This window comes from Carettochelys insculpta, chromosome 9 (genome assembly GCF_033958435.1).
Source record: "Carettochelys insculpta isolate YL-2023 chromosome 9, ASM3395843v1, whole genome shotgun sequence".
Taxonomy (NCBI): domain Eukaryota; kingdom Metazoa; phylum Chordata; order Testudines; family Carettochelyidae; genus Carettochelys; species Carettochelys insculpta.
In genome coordinates, this window is record NC_134145.1 from 10,899,568 (window position 1) to 10,915,812 (window position 16,245).

General features: G+C 43.8%; 1 protein-coding gene across 12 annotated transcripts in view; it reads right to left on the minus strand.

Moving 5' to 3' along the window:
• CC2D1B (coiled-coil and C2 domain containing 1B) overlaps positions 1-16,245 on the minus strand; it is a 90,354-nt gene that overhangs the window by 9,992 nt on the left and 64,117 nt on the right. For 7 of the 12 annotated variants that reach the window (XM_075003578.1, XM_075003582.1, XM_075003577.1 and 4 more), the window contains 6 exons: positions 12,807-12,865; positions 12,476-12,592; positions 11,830-11,903; positions 11,096-11,154; positions 8,340-8,391; positions 6,003-6,102 (listed from right to left, as the gene is read on the minus strand). In XM_075003578.1, coding sequence (XP_074859679.1) covers positions 6,003-6,102; positions 8,340-8,391; positions 11,096-11,154; positions 11,830-11,903; positions 12,476-12,592; positions 12,807-12,865 — 461 coding nt within the window. Of the gene's footprint in view, positions 1-4,749; positions 4,812-6,002; positions 6,103-8,339; positions 8,392-10,915; positions 10,956-11,095; positions 11,219-11,829; positions 11,904-12,475; positions 12,593-12,806; positions 12,866-16,245 lie in introns of those variants that run through there. The other 5 variants (XM_075003580.1, XR_012646672.1, XR_012646674.1 and 2 more) reach the window with 5 other exon arrangements.

The following is a 16,245-nucleotide window of genomic DNA, read 5'->3' on the forward strand; positions in this document are numbered from 1 at the left end:
ATTGTATCCTCTTGCGCCGAGGATACTTCGCCGGGGGAGGGAGCGCCAGCTGTTAGGAAGAAGCAGGTTTTAGTAGTGGGGGATTCGATCATTAGAAATATAGGTAGTTGGGTTTGTGATGACCGGAAGAACCGTATGGTGACTTGCCTGCCTGGTGCGAAGGTTGCGGATCTCTCGAGGCATCTAGACAGACTTATGGGCAGTGCTGGGGAGGAGCCAGTGGTCGCGGTACATGTTGGTACCAATGACATAGGGAAGGGTAGAAGAGATGTTCTGGAGGCCAAATTTAGGTTACTAGTAAAGAGACTGAAATCCAGAACATCTATGGTGGCATTCTCTGAAATGATTCCAGTTCCACACGCAGGGCCAGATAGACAGGCAGAACTTCAGAGTCTCAATGTGTGGATGAGACGATGGTGTAGGGAAGAGGGGTTTAGATTTATTAGGAACTGGGGACACTTTTGGGGTAGGGGGAGCCTATACAGGAATGATGGGCTCCACCTAAATCAAGGTGGATCCAGACTGCTGGCATTAAACATTAAAAAAGTCATAGAGCAGTTTTTAAACTAAGAGGTGGGGGAAAGGCGATTGGTGCGGGGTAGCACCTGGATCGGATGGAGACTTCTCTTACACGAGGCTCCATAGATAGGGATTCCCTAGAAGTTAGTCAGATAGGGAACGAGGAAAGTAATATATGGGCAAGATCAGATGTGAAACAATCGCATATAAAAAAATCCAACGCGTCTGTGAAAGGCGGACATATAAATAGTGGTAGTTTTTTAAAGTGCTTTTACACAAATGCTAGGAGTCTGTCTAATAAGATGGGTGAACTGGAGTACCTCATATCAAAGGAGGAAGCTGACATAATAGGCATCACAGAAACATGGTGGAATGAGGACAATCAGGGGGACACTATCATACCGGGATATAAATTATATCGGAAAGACAGAACAGGTCGTGCAGGTGGCGGAGTGGTACTATATGTGAAGGATAATATAGAATCAAATGAAGCAAAAATCCTAAAGGAATCAAAATGTTCCATAGAATCATTATGGATAACAATTCATTCCTCTAACATGAATATGGCATTAGGAATATATTACCGACCACCCAACCAGGACAGTTATAGTGATGCTGAAATGTTAAAGGAGATTAGAGAGGGTATCAAAATAAAAAAACACAGTAATAATAGGAGATTTCAATTATCCCCGTATTGATTGGGTACATGTCACCTCAGGACGGGATACAGAGATTAAATTTCTTGATGCCTTAAATGACTGCTTTTTGGAGCAGCTAGTACAGGAACCCACAAGGGGAGAGTCAATTCTCGATCTAGTCCTGACTGGAACGCAGGATCTGGTCCAAGAGGTAACTGTTACTGGACCGCTTGGAAATAGTGACCAAAATATAATAACTTTTAATATTCCTGTGTTGGGAAGAACACCGCAGCGGTCAAACACTCCGGCATTTAATTTCAAAAAGGGGAATTACACTAAAATGAGGAAGCTAGTTAAACAGAAACTAAAAGGTAGAGTAACTAAACTAAAATCCCTGGAAGCTGCATGGAAACTGTTTAAAGACAACATACTAGAGGCCCAACTTAAATGTATACCCCAACTAAAAAAAAACACAGTAAGAGACCTAACAAAGAACCACCATGGCTTAAAAGCCATGTTAAAAAGGCAGTGAGAGAGAAAAGGGCAGCTTTTAAAAAGTGGAAGTCAAATCCTAGTGAGGAAAATAGAAAGGAACACAAACACTCCCAAATTAAGTGTCATAATGTAGTAAGAAAAGCCAAAAAAGATTTTGAGGAACAGCTAGCCAAAAATTCAAAAAATGATAGTAGAATGTTTTTTAAATACATTAGAAGCAGGAAGCCCGCTAAAAAAGCAGTGGGGCCCTTGGACGATAAAGATATAAAAGGAGCGATCAAGGAAGACAGTGCCATTGCGGAGCGATTAAATGATTTCTTTGCTTCAGTCTTCACGGCTGAGGATGTTACAGAGGTTCCTAAATCTGAGCCAGCCTTTTTAGGTGACAAATCTGAGGAACTCTCCCAGATTGAAGTGACATTAGAGGAGGTTTTGGAGTTAACTGATAAGCTGAATAGTAACAAGTCTCTAGGACCAGATGGTATTCACCCAAGGGTTCTGAAAGAACTCAAATGTGAAATTGCAGAGTTATTAACAGTGGTTTGTAACCCATCCTTTAAATCCGCTTCGGTACCCAATGACTGGAAGACGGCCAATATAACGCCAATATTTAAAAAAGGCTCTAGAGGAGACCCTGGCAATTATAGACCGATAAGTCTAACATCAGTACCAGGCAAATTAGTAGAAACAATAGTAAAGAATAAAATTGCAAGGCACGTAGAAGAGCACGAATTGTTGGACAAAAGTCAGCATGCTTTCTGCAGAGGGAAGTTGTGTCTAACTAATCTATTAGAATTCTTTGAAGGGGTTAATAAACATGCAGACAAGGGGCACCCAGTGGACATAATATACCTAGATTTCCAGAAAGCCTCTGACACGGTCCCACACCAAAGGCTTTTATGTAAATTAGGCGGTCACAGGATAGGAGGAAAGATCCTTTCATGGATCGGGAATTGGTTAAAAGGCAGAAAACAAAGGGTTGGAATAAATGGTAAATTTTCACAAGGGAGGGGGGTAACTAGTGGTGTTCCCCAGGGGTCAGTCCTGGGACCGATCCTGTTCAACTTGTTCATCAATGATCTAGAAAATGAGGTAAGCAGTGAGGTGGCAAAGTTTGCAGATGACACCAAGTTGTTCAAGACAGTCAAAACCAAAAGGGATTGTGAAGAACTACAAAAAGATCTCAGCAAACTGAATGATTGGGCAGCAAAATGGCAAATGAACTTTAATGTGGATAAGTGTAAGGTAATGCACATTGGAAAAAATAACCCAAATTACACGTACAACATGATGGGGTCAAATTTAGCTACGACAGATCAGGAAAGGGATCTTGGAGTTATAGTGGATAGTTCTCTGAAGACATCCATGCAGTGTGCAGCGGCAGTTAGTAAAGCAAATAGGATGTTAGGAATTATTAAAAAAAGGGATAGATAATAAGACAAAAGATATCATACTTCCCCTATATAAAACTATGGTACGCCCACATCTTGAGTACTGCGTGCAGATGTGGTCTCCTCACCTCAAAAAAGATATATTGGCATTAGAAATGGTTCAGAAAAGGGCGACTTAGATGATTAGGGGTTTGGAACGGGTCCCATATGGGGAGAGGCTACAGACTGGGACTTTTCAGTCTGGAAAAGAGGCGATTGAGGGGCGATATGATAGAGGTATATAAAATCATGAATGGTGTGGAGAAAGTGAATATAGAAAAATTATTTACCGTTTCCCATAATACAAGAACTAGGGGACACCAAATGAAATTGATGGGTAGTAGGTTCAAAACTAATAAAAAGAAATTTTTCTTCACACAGCGCACAGTCAACCTGTGGAACTCCTTGCCGGAGGAGGCTGTGAAGGCCAGGACTCTATTAGGGTTTAAAAAAGAGCTCGATAAATTTTTGCAGGTTATGTCCATAAATGGCTATTAGCCAGGGGTAAAGTTTGCCCTAGCCTTCAGTACGAGGGCAGGAGATGGATGGCAGGAGATAAATCACTTGATCATTGTCTTCTGTTCTCCTTCTCTGGGGCACGTGGCATTGGCCACTGTCGGCAGACGGGATACTGGGCTGGATGGACCTTTGGTCTGCCCCAGTATGGCCATTCTTATGTTCTTAGGAACAGAGTTTGCAGAAAGTGTTTCTATTTATCACGTACAATTGCATCTCCTGGGTGAGCAAGGGGTAGGTAGGCCCACCTCCTCAAAAAGTAGAGGAAAATAAGAAGCAGAGGAAGCTAAAGATATAGAAAAAAGAGGAGCTACCAGTATCTGTACAAGGAGCTAGTACTGTCTTTAGTAGCTCAAGCATTGTGGGTTAACTGTTGGCTTAAGCGATGTCCCACAGCCTTCTCTACCGGGATTGAAAAAAACCTCATCCATATGCTGATTAGACTCTTCACCTTTGACCCTGGAACTTGCCTGGTGGAAGCTGATCACTCGTATTTCTTACCCATCTCCATTCTCTGAGCGTCTGTCATTTCTGAGACGTGCAGGGAAGGTGTTACCCCATAAACCCTTCCTCAGGAAATATTTTTAGGTACCAGTTACGAGGAGAAGAAATCTCAAAAACAATCAACACAATCAGAGGTATTTAGTTTAAAATCTTGTAGAAATCTTATTAAAGGCTCTGGGACCAGGCTCAGAATGAAATCAATAGGCAGTAGTTTTAAAAGAAACTGAAGGAACTATTTTCTCACATAGTGCACTGTCCTTCCTAGGGGATGCTGTGAAGTGTAAAACTATAACTGCATTTAAAAAGGGTCTGGATAAGTTCCCAGAGGCTAGGTGCATCCAGGGCTATTAAGGGATACAACAGCATGCTGTTTCCCTAGTCTCCATTTGCAAGAAGCTGGGAGAAGGGTCATGCCTACCAATATGCAAAATATGCAGCTGTGTAGGGCACCACGAAATTTGGGGCACCAAATTTTGTGGTGATTTAGGCAGTTGTGTGCTGCATATCAGTGCCAGCTCTGGTGACCACCCCAGAGCCAGGCTCAGTGCTGGCCAGCCCCGAAAAACCTGATCAGTTCAGCATCGGCTCTGCCAGCCAACTTCCTAAGCTACCCCTTTCCCCACAGGTTGTGCTCAGCAGCCACTCACCAGGCGGCAGCACATGTGAAGGCCGGAGGGTTCAGGAGCCACCGAGGCAGCCATGCAGCCAGCTGGAGAGAAGAACGAGAAACAGTTGTTTCTCTGTGGCTGGCTGTGCAGCCACACCCTACTCCTCCTGAGTCCTCTGGGCCACTCTCACATCACCTGTTCCCCAAGGTTGTCAGGTGAATCTCCTTCCCTGCTTGCTCCTGCTCTCTGCAGCTCTGTGCCTACCTCCCACTGTCCCTCCCGCACAAGAGATGAGGGGAAAGGGTGCAGATGCTTGGGCTGTCTACGGCACCAGCATTGGTAGTGACTGTCCTGGCTGGGAGCGGACAACAGAGGGTAGATCACTCAGTGATTGCCTGTTCCGTTCATTACCTCTGGGTCACCTAGCTTTGGCCTCTGTTTGAAGACAGGATACTGGGCTGACTTAGCATGGCCATACTTATGTTCTCTGCTCCAGAGTGACACCCAGAGTTCATCAAATGCAGATGCCCAAAAACTCAGAACTCTGACAATTCTTCTCAAGGGATATTTTAAGACTGCCTCAGAATTGCATATCTTTAGCTGCTAAGAGTATTAAAATTTTCTGGAGCTTTGGACTAGAGCAATGGGGAGCAGGGGACTCTACCCATCCACTTTCTGCCTGTGGTTCCATCCTTAGCCCCTGCCCCCCGAGGATTCTCTGCCCCATAACAGCTTGCTACCCATTTGCTACTTTCTGCCCCTGACTGAACCAAGGACAGGGTTGTGGGGGGAGCATGGGCTTCATCTGCCCTGCAACCTCTGCTGTGTAGCAGGACTGAGGCACAGAAGCTCCACCTGTGGGATGGATTTTTCCTAAAGGGCCCTGGGGCATGGTCGATCCAGTGGCTAATCCATCCCTAGCTGGGAGGATGGAAAATGCTCCTTGAGAAGACCATCAGGACATGGAATGAAGAAAGAAAGACTGAAAAAATGTACATTTCTTTTAAGAAAGACGACAGAGAAACAACACTACATCCAGTGATTGTTAACAGGTAGAATGCAGTAATAGACAACTGAGAACACATAAGTGAGGTTTTACATGAGAAGTCAGGGTGCTCAGATACTTATTGATCGCAATCCTGAGACACAGTTGAATGAAACGAGAGAGCTGTTTACTGATCAAATGAAAAAAGAAAGGCAAATTACGTAAGTGTCATTCCTAAATTACAAACAATTCTGTCATTTTGTTATTAATACTGAGTCAAAATGAAGAGAAAAAGCCACTGACTTACCCTTTGTGAAATATTTCAAATTTAATTCCCTTGGTCTGAATTACTCTACGGAAGCCTCTGTGATTTCGGTTAATGGTCAACTTGAACAGTTGATCATATTCTAGAAACAGGAGGAAAAAATGTGAGAATTGTGAAAATTGTCAAAGTAAGTGACTGGCTTTTTCTCAGCGGTGAATATATTACATTCAGAACTTTCAGCCTGCCTCAGCTTGGCCTATGTAATACCACTTTACAGTTATATAACCGCTTCTATCCCAGAATCCTAAGCATGTTAAGCAAGTGTTAAGTATTTAAAACCCTCTCATTGCCTTCATCCCTGCTTTAAATGTGGTAACTGATCGGCAGAAACGAGTATGTGATTTTCCCAAAATCATACAGCAAATCAGTAGCAGAGCTAAATACAGATGACCCAGGTCTTCTCAGCTCTGTACTCTAACCATAAATTATCCTTCCTGGAGCACAGGAGGTAAAGATCCAAAACAATAAGGGAAAAAATTACTAATGTGGGACAATAACAGGAGATGTTTCACCTGCCTAAACAACATCAGCATAGTTATGAACCACTAGAGATAGAAATAAGGGGATAGATGCCAATCTCAGCTACACTAAGGTAAATATAAAGTATATGACTAAGAAATACAGATCTGCCCTTTTAATATGATTTTTGTAGTTGTTACATTGAAAACAAGAGACAAAAATAGTTTTAAACCTTAGGAAAAAAACAGCTTGGAATCCTAAACTCAAAATTTATTAACCCACTAATAAACTAGTGTTTTGGAAACTAAAATGGAATTCAAATGGCATGATAAAAGGCACGTTGCATGGGGAGTAATAAAAGATGGTAAGCAGAATGATACAAATTTAAAGTTGACCTGCAAAGGAAAAAGAACTGGGCTTGTAACTTGTTTTGCTTCTTTATAATGCATAAAGACAGACTGAAAGGATCTTAACGCTTTTTCCTCCCATTTTTATATTAAAAATTAAGGCTTAGGCTGGAAGATTCCATGACAACTATTTAACTTTAATAGTAAATGAACATTTTGGACAAAGAAAACCTTTGTTAAAAGATTAAGCACAACTCCCCCTTCAATTAAAGTGAGACCTCAAAATATGAATGCTTCAGAAACATCTAGTAGTAGGTTCTACCGCAAAAATCTAGGAGTACCAGACTTGACATTCCTGGTCTTTGGGGAAAAAAACAAAACAAAACAAAACACACATGGGCCGTGTCTACACTTAGGAAAAACTTTGAAATGGCCATGCTAATGGCCAAATCGAAGAACACTCATGAAGCGCTGAAATGAATATTCCGCACCTCATTAGCATGCTGCCGGCTGCGACATTTGAAAGTGCCATGGTTCGCTCATGCGCAGCTCGTTTACATGAGGGTCCTTTTGGAAAGGACCCTGCAAACATTGAAATCCCCTTATTCCTATCAGCTGAGATAAAGATCCAACACAATAAAGGAAAAAAAAATTACTGATGTGGGAAAGTAATAGGAGATATTTCCCCAGCCTAAACAACATCAGGGTAGTTATGAATTAGCTGATGGTAGTAAGGGGATTTCAATGTTTGCAGGGTCCTTTCAAAAAGGACTCCTGTGCAGATGAGCTGCGCATGAGTGAAATGAGGCACTTTCAAATGCTGCAGATGGCAGCATGCTTATGAGGCGCTGAATATTCATTTCAGCACCACCTTAGTATTCTTCGATTTGGCCATTAGCATGGCCATTTCAAAGTCTTCCTAAGCGTAGATGTAGCCCTGGGGGAAAAACTCAAAACCTGGCTTGGAAAAAACAAAGTAGAAAAAAAGTGGCACAATTCAAATTTTTAAAAAAGTCCTTGCTAGTTATCTTTAAGATCTGCTATGTTGTAGAGGCAACTTTTTTAACATTAGCAGATCAATATGAATAATTAAAAAGATCAGTCCAAAACACCCAGTCGCTATCCTGGGAACAAATGATCTGAAAGGAAATAAAGTGTGATCCCTAAAGATTTGAAAATGAATGACTTCTACATTCTTACTTTTTTGTTTTAAAGACCTGCTATCCAAAAGGCTTATTATAGAAACCTGAACCTGCTGAATGTAGCAAAAGCTTAGTGGTAGTGAGTAATAGAATCATTTGATTAAGAAATGACATGACTGCAATGAGTGAGGAAAAGCAAGGATAAAAAGTTTAACTTCTACAGGAGCTGGATTTTTCCTCACAAGGCCTCTGCTAACTGAAGATAAAAGAACAATCTGCTGTTCCATCCTGGCTCATGGGGACTTAGTCTGTACTCCAAAGTGTTTTAAGGTGTAGTGTGTTTTACCCCCACACCCAGAGCAGATACAAACCTGGGGAATTGGTATTTTTAATTACCGTTGTTTTACTTTTCTGAGGTTGCTCCTATTAAAAAACAAAAAAAACAAAAGCAACATTTACATAAAGCCACCAACCTTTGCTGCAAATGCTGCTAATATCAAGTAGCAGCCTTTTTAAAAAATTCATAGATAGAAAAATACTGAAGAACAAAAGAACAAACTTGAGTTGCCCTGCATCATAGCAAAGCTATTTGGTGCAAATGGAGAGAGCTGACTCTAGTTCTCTTTGATAAAATGTTGCCAAAAACGTTAAACGGTATAGTACATGAAATTGTAATTTGAGCCCTCCTAATGTATGAACAAAGACCTAGCCAACCACGAGGAAAGAAATCAGTATGTTCTCCACTACAGAAACGAAGGTGGTGAGATAGTCAAATGGCTGTACATGACATGTTAAGAAACAAAATAAAGTTGTGAAGGGCCTAATATGGGTTGTTCCAACATAAAAGACAAATGGATGGAGGCAAGGCTACTTTGGTATGGACATGTCCAGAAGAGACCTGAGAGTTGTACTGGACTGATGGCACCTGCAATAATTGTGGCTAGAAGATGACCAAGGGGAAATTCCAAAAATTGGTTCATGGGCCAGATAGTAGCAAAAATCAGAATAGCCCAACTTGAATGTACAAACCAGGTATACAATTATGAGTTTTGGAAAGCAGTCCAAAAAAGTCTTCAACCCCCTCAGTAAGCAGTGCTTAAGCTACAAGAGATTATCAAAGGTAAAAAGTGGCACGGGCACATTTATGATTGCAATATTGGTATATCATTGTGGTAACAAACTTAACCTTCATGTTTCCTTTTGGCTTGTTCTTAACACAAGTACTACAATTGGCCATACCAGATTCAACATGACCATCATAAAACTATTAAATGATGCTGCTATGATTCATGATAAACTACACACATTCTGCTTGGCTTTCATTCTGTTCCTTTTACTCGAGTTGAAAGAAGAAGAAACTTTTGGTACTTCACAAGGAGTCCAATGCAAACCAACCATTCAGGGAATTTGCCAACTATTATTTTTCCTGACTATCATTCTGCCACCAAATGAATTAACTTTTGACCCAAATCAGAGTATAAGCTAAACGTCTCTATACACTCTCCAGAGAATGTGACCTAATTATCGTAGCTCCTTTGAAAAACTGATTCCAGCTATGAAGGAGATACAGATATATTTAATTTTTTGGCTAATGGTGTTGTTATCCAGCTTTTTAACACTGAAAATGAGAGATTAAGAGCAGCTATTCTGGTTTTGTGTGTACTCTTTATAAAATTATACCTGCAGGCCTCATTTTATTCTATTATATTGGTGTAAACTGAATGGAGTGACTTCAGATTAATACCTATGTTACTCAGATTTGAATATGGATTAGTCCAAGTCTCTTTTGCAACAGTTTTCCTCAGCAATTCAATAGACTTCAGTGGAGTTATTATGAGTTTACTGCAGAGTCAGAATCAGGTCCTACATATTTAAAGGACCCCAGGGTCTGTGATCACATGCTCATGAGAGCTAGAAAAGTAGGGCTAAATGTTCTATGCTGTTACGGGAACATTGTATCAGGAAGCCAATGATTGAAGCCCTGGTACATCTTATGGTCTACATGCAGAGTTCTCCCTAGCATAGCCTGCTGCACTCTGAAACAGGAAGAGGTGAAGCACCATGTACTTAGGGTGGAGTTACATATTTCACTGTTAATTCCTGGTTTGCCTCACCATTTTGTTAAGAGAGATAACTGACTCACCACTTCTGTCAGCTTCTTTGGGGCCATCCTACCCATCAGGGTAAATATATATGTAATACCACATCAATCCACAGAATCCACATACTGTCAATATTAAATATATACACACATGTACCCATGTTCAAAAAAAAAAAAATCAATCAATCCTGAATGCAAGGTGTAGTCTTTGTGTAAAGTAACAGTATTTTAACCTTGACAGGGGAGGAAGAGCTCAGTGGTTTGAACATTGGCCTGCTAAACCCTAATCCTGGAGGGGGCTATTTCGGGATCAGGGGCAAATAGGTTTAAAAAACAAATCTGTCAGGGATGGTGGTAGGTGGTGGTAGGTCCTGCTGCAAGGGCCAGAGACTGGACTTGATGACCTCTCAAGGTTCCTTTCAGTTCTATGAGATAGGCATAGCGCCATATATTTTTATTAAAAACAGGTTAGACAAACAACTGTCAAGGAAGGTCTTGGTATATCTAATTTTGTCTTAACATAAGGGATCTCTTGTTCTGTTCCCATGGATTCTCAAAAGATATTTGAAAAGGAAGGATTGGTAACAATGGCTCCCCAACCTCCAAAAGAAAACGTCTGAAATCATGCTGGTATTAGTATTCAAAGAAACTGGGGGCGGAGAGGGGTGAGTTTCAAGAAAAGGAGGTTATTTAAAGTCCAACAACATTTATGAGTTCAGGAGAGGGGAAGAACCCAACAAGCTAAGTCTCTGAAGGCCCCAGACCACGGTTCAATGACAGAAGTACACTGAATTTTATGAGCAATTATATAAACACAGACAAATCATCTGAGAAAAAGTTACTTACATGGGCCAGATCCTGTCCTCCAGCATCTGAGCACTGTCCTCTGATGACAGGAGGAAAAGCATGTATTCTTATGTGGGTGGGGGTTTTTCATTCCCACCACCTCTAAGCTGAATATGGCTCTCACAGCTATTACGATAACAGTGCTAAGTAATGGTTGTAAAGGTCTGGACATATGCTTACCGTACTAGGGTAATGAAATTCAAATTTCACAAATGCATCCAAATCATTTGGTGTTACACCTGTGCAAGACAATAGTCAATTGGATAATCCAAACATCCTCAGAAAGCCAACATGGGAGATTCACTGCATTCAAAATATACAGTGGGATTTTAAAAATCAAAGTGACTTTCAGTAGGACTCACATACCTAAATCACTAAGGTGCTTTTGAAAACTCCATACACTGGAACATGGGAAATCAAAGGGAAACATTCTGCTAATGTGCTAATTGGTTCTGAGAGCTTATACAAATGGGCATTAAACACCTATAATACATAAGGGACCAGAGAATAATTTTATTACTGTGAGACTGCCATGCTCTTGAACAGCTCTCTTGCTGGTTGACTGATAAAATGGTACAAGCAGTCGAGACATCTCAGAGCTATGTAAAAGTTTACAACAAAATCTGAAGCCTCATGAAATTTGAACCAGGCCCAGTTTTCAGCAAAGGTGGGACAATTTAGGGTTCTGCCTCCAACCCAGATGAAACTCTACAGTTTAAATTGAGTTTTGTTTGTTTTTTGGAACTGAACAGAAACTTGGGGGCCTTACCTAACATGGACTGAAGTTAAAAAGTTTTCAAAAAGCTCTATGTCACCAGATTATACCCCAGGGCAAAGAAGTCTCATTCCCCACAACTAACCTCCACTACGGTCTCAGAGAGATTAGAGATCAGGGTAAGTTTCCTGTTCATTACCTGGGGGAGCTGGCAGGTTTATTCCTCTGACAATGATAACATGCATTTCCGTACTGTTGAGTTCAGAAAATATCCTGGAGAGGGGAAGGAGAAGAAATATAAAATACAGGTTTAGTCCAGCTGTTTGGCACTTACTAACCCTCTGTAAGGCCAAGATTCCACTCCTGTACTTCAGAAACATGACACTTGGCAAACGTGACGGGGAATTAATTCTGGAGAAAAGCCTTTTTCTACAGAAATTTTGACTCAAGAATTCGAGGAAAGGGAAGACAAAGTGGAAACAGGCGGACTACTTTTGCTTCTGTGTTGGACCTAGGTTACAGATAGCATGGTGAAGAATGCCAAAGACAGGCCTCAAAGACATCAGTTCTTGGGGCAAAAATGTGGCGAAAGCAGGGAGGGTTGAGAGAAGATGTAGCTAGATTTGTCTTTGCAATAAAGAAACCTAAAATGGAAGTTGTGAAACAGCTACTTAATATATCTGAAGAACCTGTAAATTTTTGGGAGCTGTCCTATGAATGTGAAATGGTTGAGGGAGTAACTTGTGTCTGCTCTGATGGGAGTTCAAGCCCTCTACTGCCTGCACAAAAACTAGAAACTAATAGCCCATCCCCATCTACCAATGACGCCTTTTGACTTTTCATACCTTATTATTTTAAAGGTTCTCTCCTCAAAGTGATGGCTGGGGGGATCCATCCCCTGGGCCTGTGCAAGTTGCAGAATTTCCAGGTCCTTTTTACATCCTTGTGCCAGTTTTTCAAACCTGGAAAACAGTGGTGGAAACCACCCAAGGACAACAACTACTACTTCACTGGGTCCAAGACTGACTGATTCACTCAGCTTCACAACCAGTAAATCAATGACCAACAGCTCACAAACACCAATACCCTTTTATATGGGACAACATGGCTGCTTCTGCTCTGGGTAAGCCCCAGAGCAAAAGTGACCACATGACAGGATAAATACAGCATCCTTACCTGGCTGTTTCAGTTATGTTTCCTAAATGCATGAACTGCTTCGCATATTGCAAACATTTCTATTAAAAGGAAAAAAAAGTAACAATGATCATCTCATGATACACATCTCTGAAGAAAAGAGTTCAGATTTAGAACCTGCATGTTACATAGAAGAAGAGAAGAGAAGGTTCCTCACACTATGCAGTAACTGAGGCTCTTTGAGATGTGTCTCCCAATGAGTATTCCAATCTTCAGCCCCTGCACGTGGGATTAGATATAGCTGTATGGGTAGTATCTGCCAGACCGCACGTGCACCTTTCTGCCTCACACTGTGCATGGGATGTATATATAGTATTGTGAAATCTGAGCACTTCCACTTCCTTGTCTGTCACAGAGATTATGTCTTCAGCTCCCAAGCAGTGAGCAGGAAGGTGGATGGTGGAACACCCATAGGGACATATCTGGAAGAACTTCAGTTACTGCACTGGATGAATAAACTTCTCTTCAGATGATGTCCCCTTGGGTGGCTCCCCTTGTAGGTGACTAGAAAACAGCACCTCTAATTAGAAGATTGGGGTTTTGAAATGACATTTACTGTCAATGACAGGAGAGCAAATAGCATTGTGCATAGCAACACAGTGAGAGGCAAAGGTGTCTGTTCATATCCATGTGGCAGCTCTACAAATGTCCTCAAGGGGAACATTATTAAATAAAGTAATCAATGCAGAAAATGAAAATGTGGAGTATGTTCTGACCAAGGCAGGAAGTTGTCTACTGTGAAGTTTGTAGATAAAAGTATACACTATGACAGCCACTTAGAGCAGCACTATTTTTATATAGTAGTACCTCTGGATTTCTCAACAGTTGAGAGGAATAACCTGTGGTAAAACTGAAGGGTTTTAGTCCTGTCAAAGCAAAAGGCTAATGCTCGCCTCATGTCTAGGGTGTGGAGGGCAGCCTGCAGGTTATTCTGAGGCTGTCTGTTGAGTGGCAAAGAGCTCTATGGTGAGGCAGCTTGAATAAGGGTTGAAGTGCTTGCATATCAGCTCCCACTTGTGATTATGCCAGGACATCCTGTTCCAAGAGTCTGCAGTGGTGTTCTGGTATCCCGAGAGCTGTGTGGCTGAAATGAAGATGTTGTTCTGGCTACATCATTTCCACAGTTTGATCACCTCCAAGTACAAAAGGAGTGGGACCTTACCTTGCCCTGCCCTGCTCGTTAAGGTAATACACAGAGGCAAGAATATCTATCGTCACTTTTATTGTATGCCATTTGAAAACACAGGAAATGTTGCAGGCATTATAGACCTCTCATAGCTCTAGGAGGCTGATGTGTACGATGGACTGAGTGGATGACCACCTGTCCTGGACCGTGTATTTGTGTAGATGCACTTCCCAATTACGTAAGCATTGGTGGTTAGTATCATAATTGATGGTGGTTTTAGGAAAGGAATTCTGACACAGACACTGGGTTGTGTCCATCACAGCAACGTGTCCTTGACTCTCATCTACAATGATAAAAGCTTGTGTAGGCAATATCTCATGGTGTCTGCAGAGTTTAATGCGGATTGTAGGGCTGCCCAGGTTGAGGTGTCCTTCATATCAAGACGTGGAATTGCTTCCTATTGGTCGCCAGTAGACCATGACAACGTTCCTCCAATTTGCAGTAGTTCAGATATTTGAGATCCTAAATTGGTGCATGGCTGATGAATATGCTTTGCACCCAAATACATCTAGGAGATTCCAATCTCTGTCCGGATTGTTAGAAAGGGATTGGAACTGATATCTTCTGTATTGCACCATATTGACCACCAGAGAGTTTAGGAGAGAGTGCAAAAATAATTCTGTATCTTTTGCTGGAACATAATAGCCGTGTCTACATCTGCACGCTACTTCGAAGTAGTGGCACTAACTTCGAAATAGCGCCCTCACAGCTACACGTGTTGGGCGCTATTTCGATGTTAACATTGACGTTAGGCGGCGAGACGTCGAAGCCGCTAACCCCATGAGGGGATGAGAATAGCGCCCTACTTCGACGTTCAACGTTGAAGTAGGGACCGTGTAGTCGTTGCGCGTGCTGCAACATCGAAATTGCGGGGTCCTCCATGGCGGCCATCAGCTGAGGGGTTGAGAGACGCTCTCTCCAGCCCCTGAGCTCAATGGTGGCCGCGTGGAGCGGCCCCTTAAAGGTCCTCGCCGCCTCCCTTCCTGTGCAGGAAGCTGAGAGAATGTGCAGGCGGCAGCCCAGACACGTGGCCAGCCTGCATGTTCCTCAGCCAGCACAGACAGCCCCCCCAGGGGACCCCCCACAAGGGGAGCCAGGGCAGCCAGGGGTCGCAGGCTGGCAGCCAGGGCAGCAAGCTGCAGCGGGGTCCCTCCTGGATGGAGGCCGAGCTTCGGGACCTGCTGGGGCTCTGGAGCAAGGAGGAGGTGCTCCAGGTAATGGGGAGCAAGAGGTGGAACACGGATGCGTTCGCTCGGCTGGCTGAGGGCCTGGCCGCCCGGGGTCACCCTGCCTGCACTCCGGACCATGTCCGGAGTAAAGTGAAGGAGCTGCGGCAGGGTTACGCCTGGGCGCGGGATGTGGCCGGCCGATCTGGGGCCGCCCCCCCGTCACTTGCCCCTTTTACAGGGAGCTCAGGGACATCCTCGGCCCCCGGCACACCTCCTCCCCTCCGGCCACTCTTGATACCTCGGCTGAGGAGCCCCAGCAGGCCCCGGAGCCGGAGTCTGCCCCGGAGGTAAGCCCCGCACCCCGGGGGCCCCCCCTGGAGCCCACCCCCGGGGCACCGGAGCAGGATGGGGACTCCTCCTCCACCGACACCAGCCTGCACATCCTCCTGCCATGGAGGAGCAGCAGCCGGGCGTCTGCCCCCCAACCGTGGGAGTGGACCTACAGGTATGTACCCCCCCCAGCGTACACCCCCGGGTTGAGGGGCGGGGGTAATAGATATGTGGCCAGGGCCCTCCACATGCCCAGATGGCCATGGCCCCAAGGACAGCAGTGCCATGTCCCTCACAGGAGTGCATCAGCCCCTGCCCCCGCCCCCCAGCATGACAGTGCCATGCCCCATCCCCGGGACTGGGGGGAGCGGAACCTCTAGGATCCCCCGGGAGGAGGGGGTGGGACACCCAGCAGCAGCCGCCGCCGCAGCAGCAGCAGCCGCCGCCGCAGCAGCAGCAGCCGCCGCCGCAGCCACATGTGATGGAGTGGGGGGAGTGCAAATGCGAGTCTCAGGCTAGATATGAGCAACAAGATGAATAGCTCCCAGTGGCTAAGGATGATCCTGGGGCTACAACTGGCAGGTTACACCTCTGCCCTGAACAAAGAGGAGGGAGGAGCTGAGCTGGGTTTGAATCGGGGGCTGCAGTTAGAGGCTAGGGGAAGGGAGAGCTGGAAGGCAGCCAGCCTGAGGAGGGGGAAAGCTACACCCCAGAGGAGCACCCCTTGGGGTCTTCT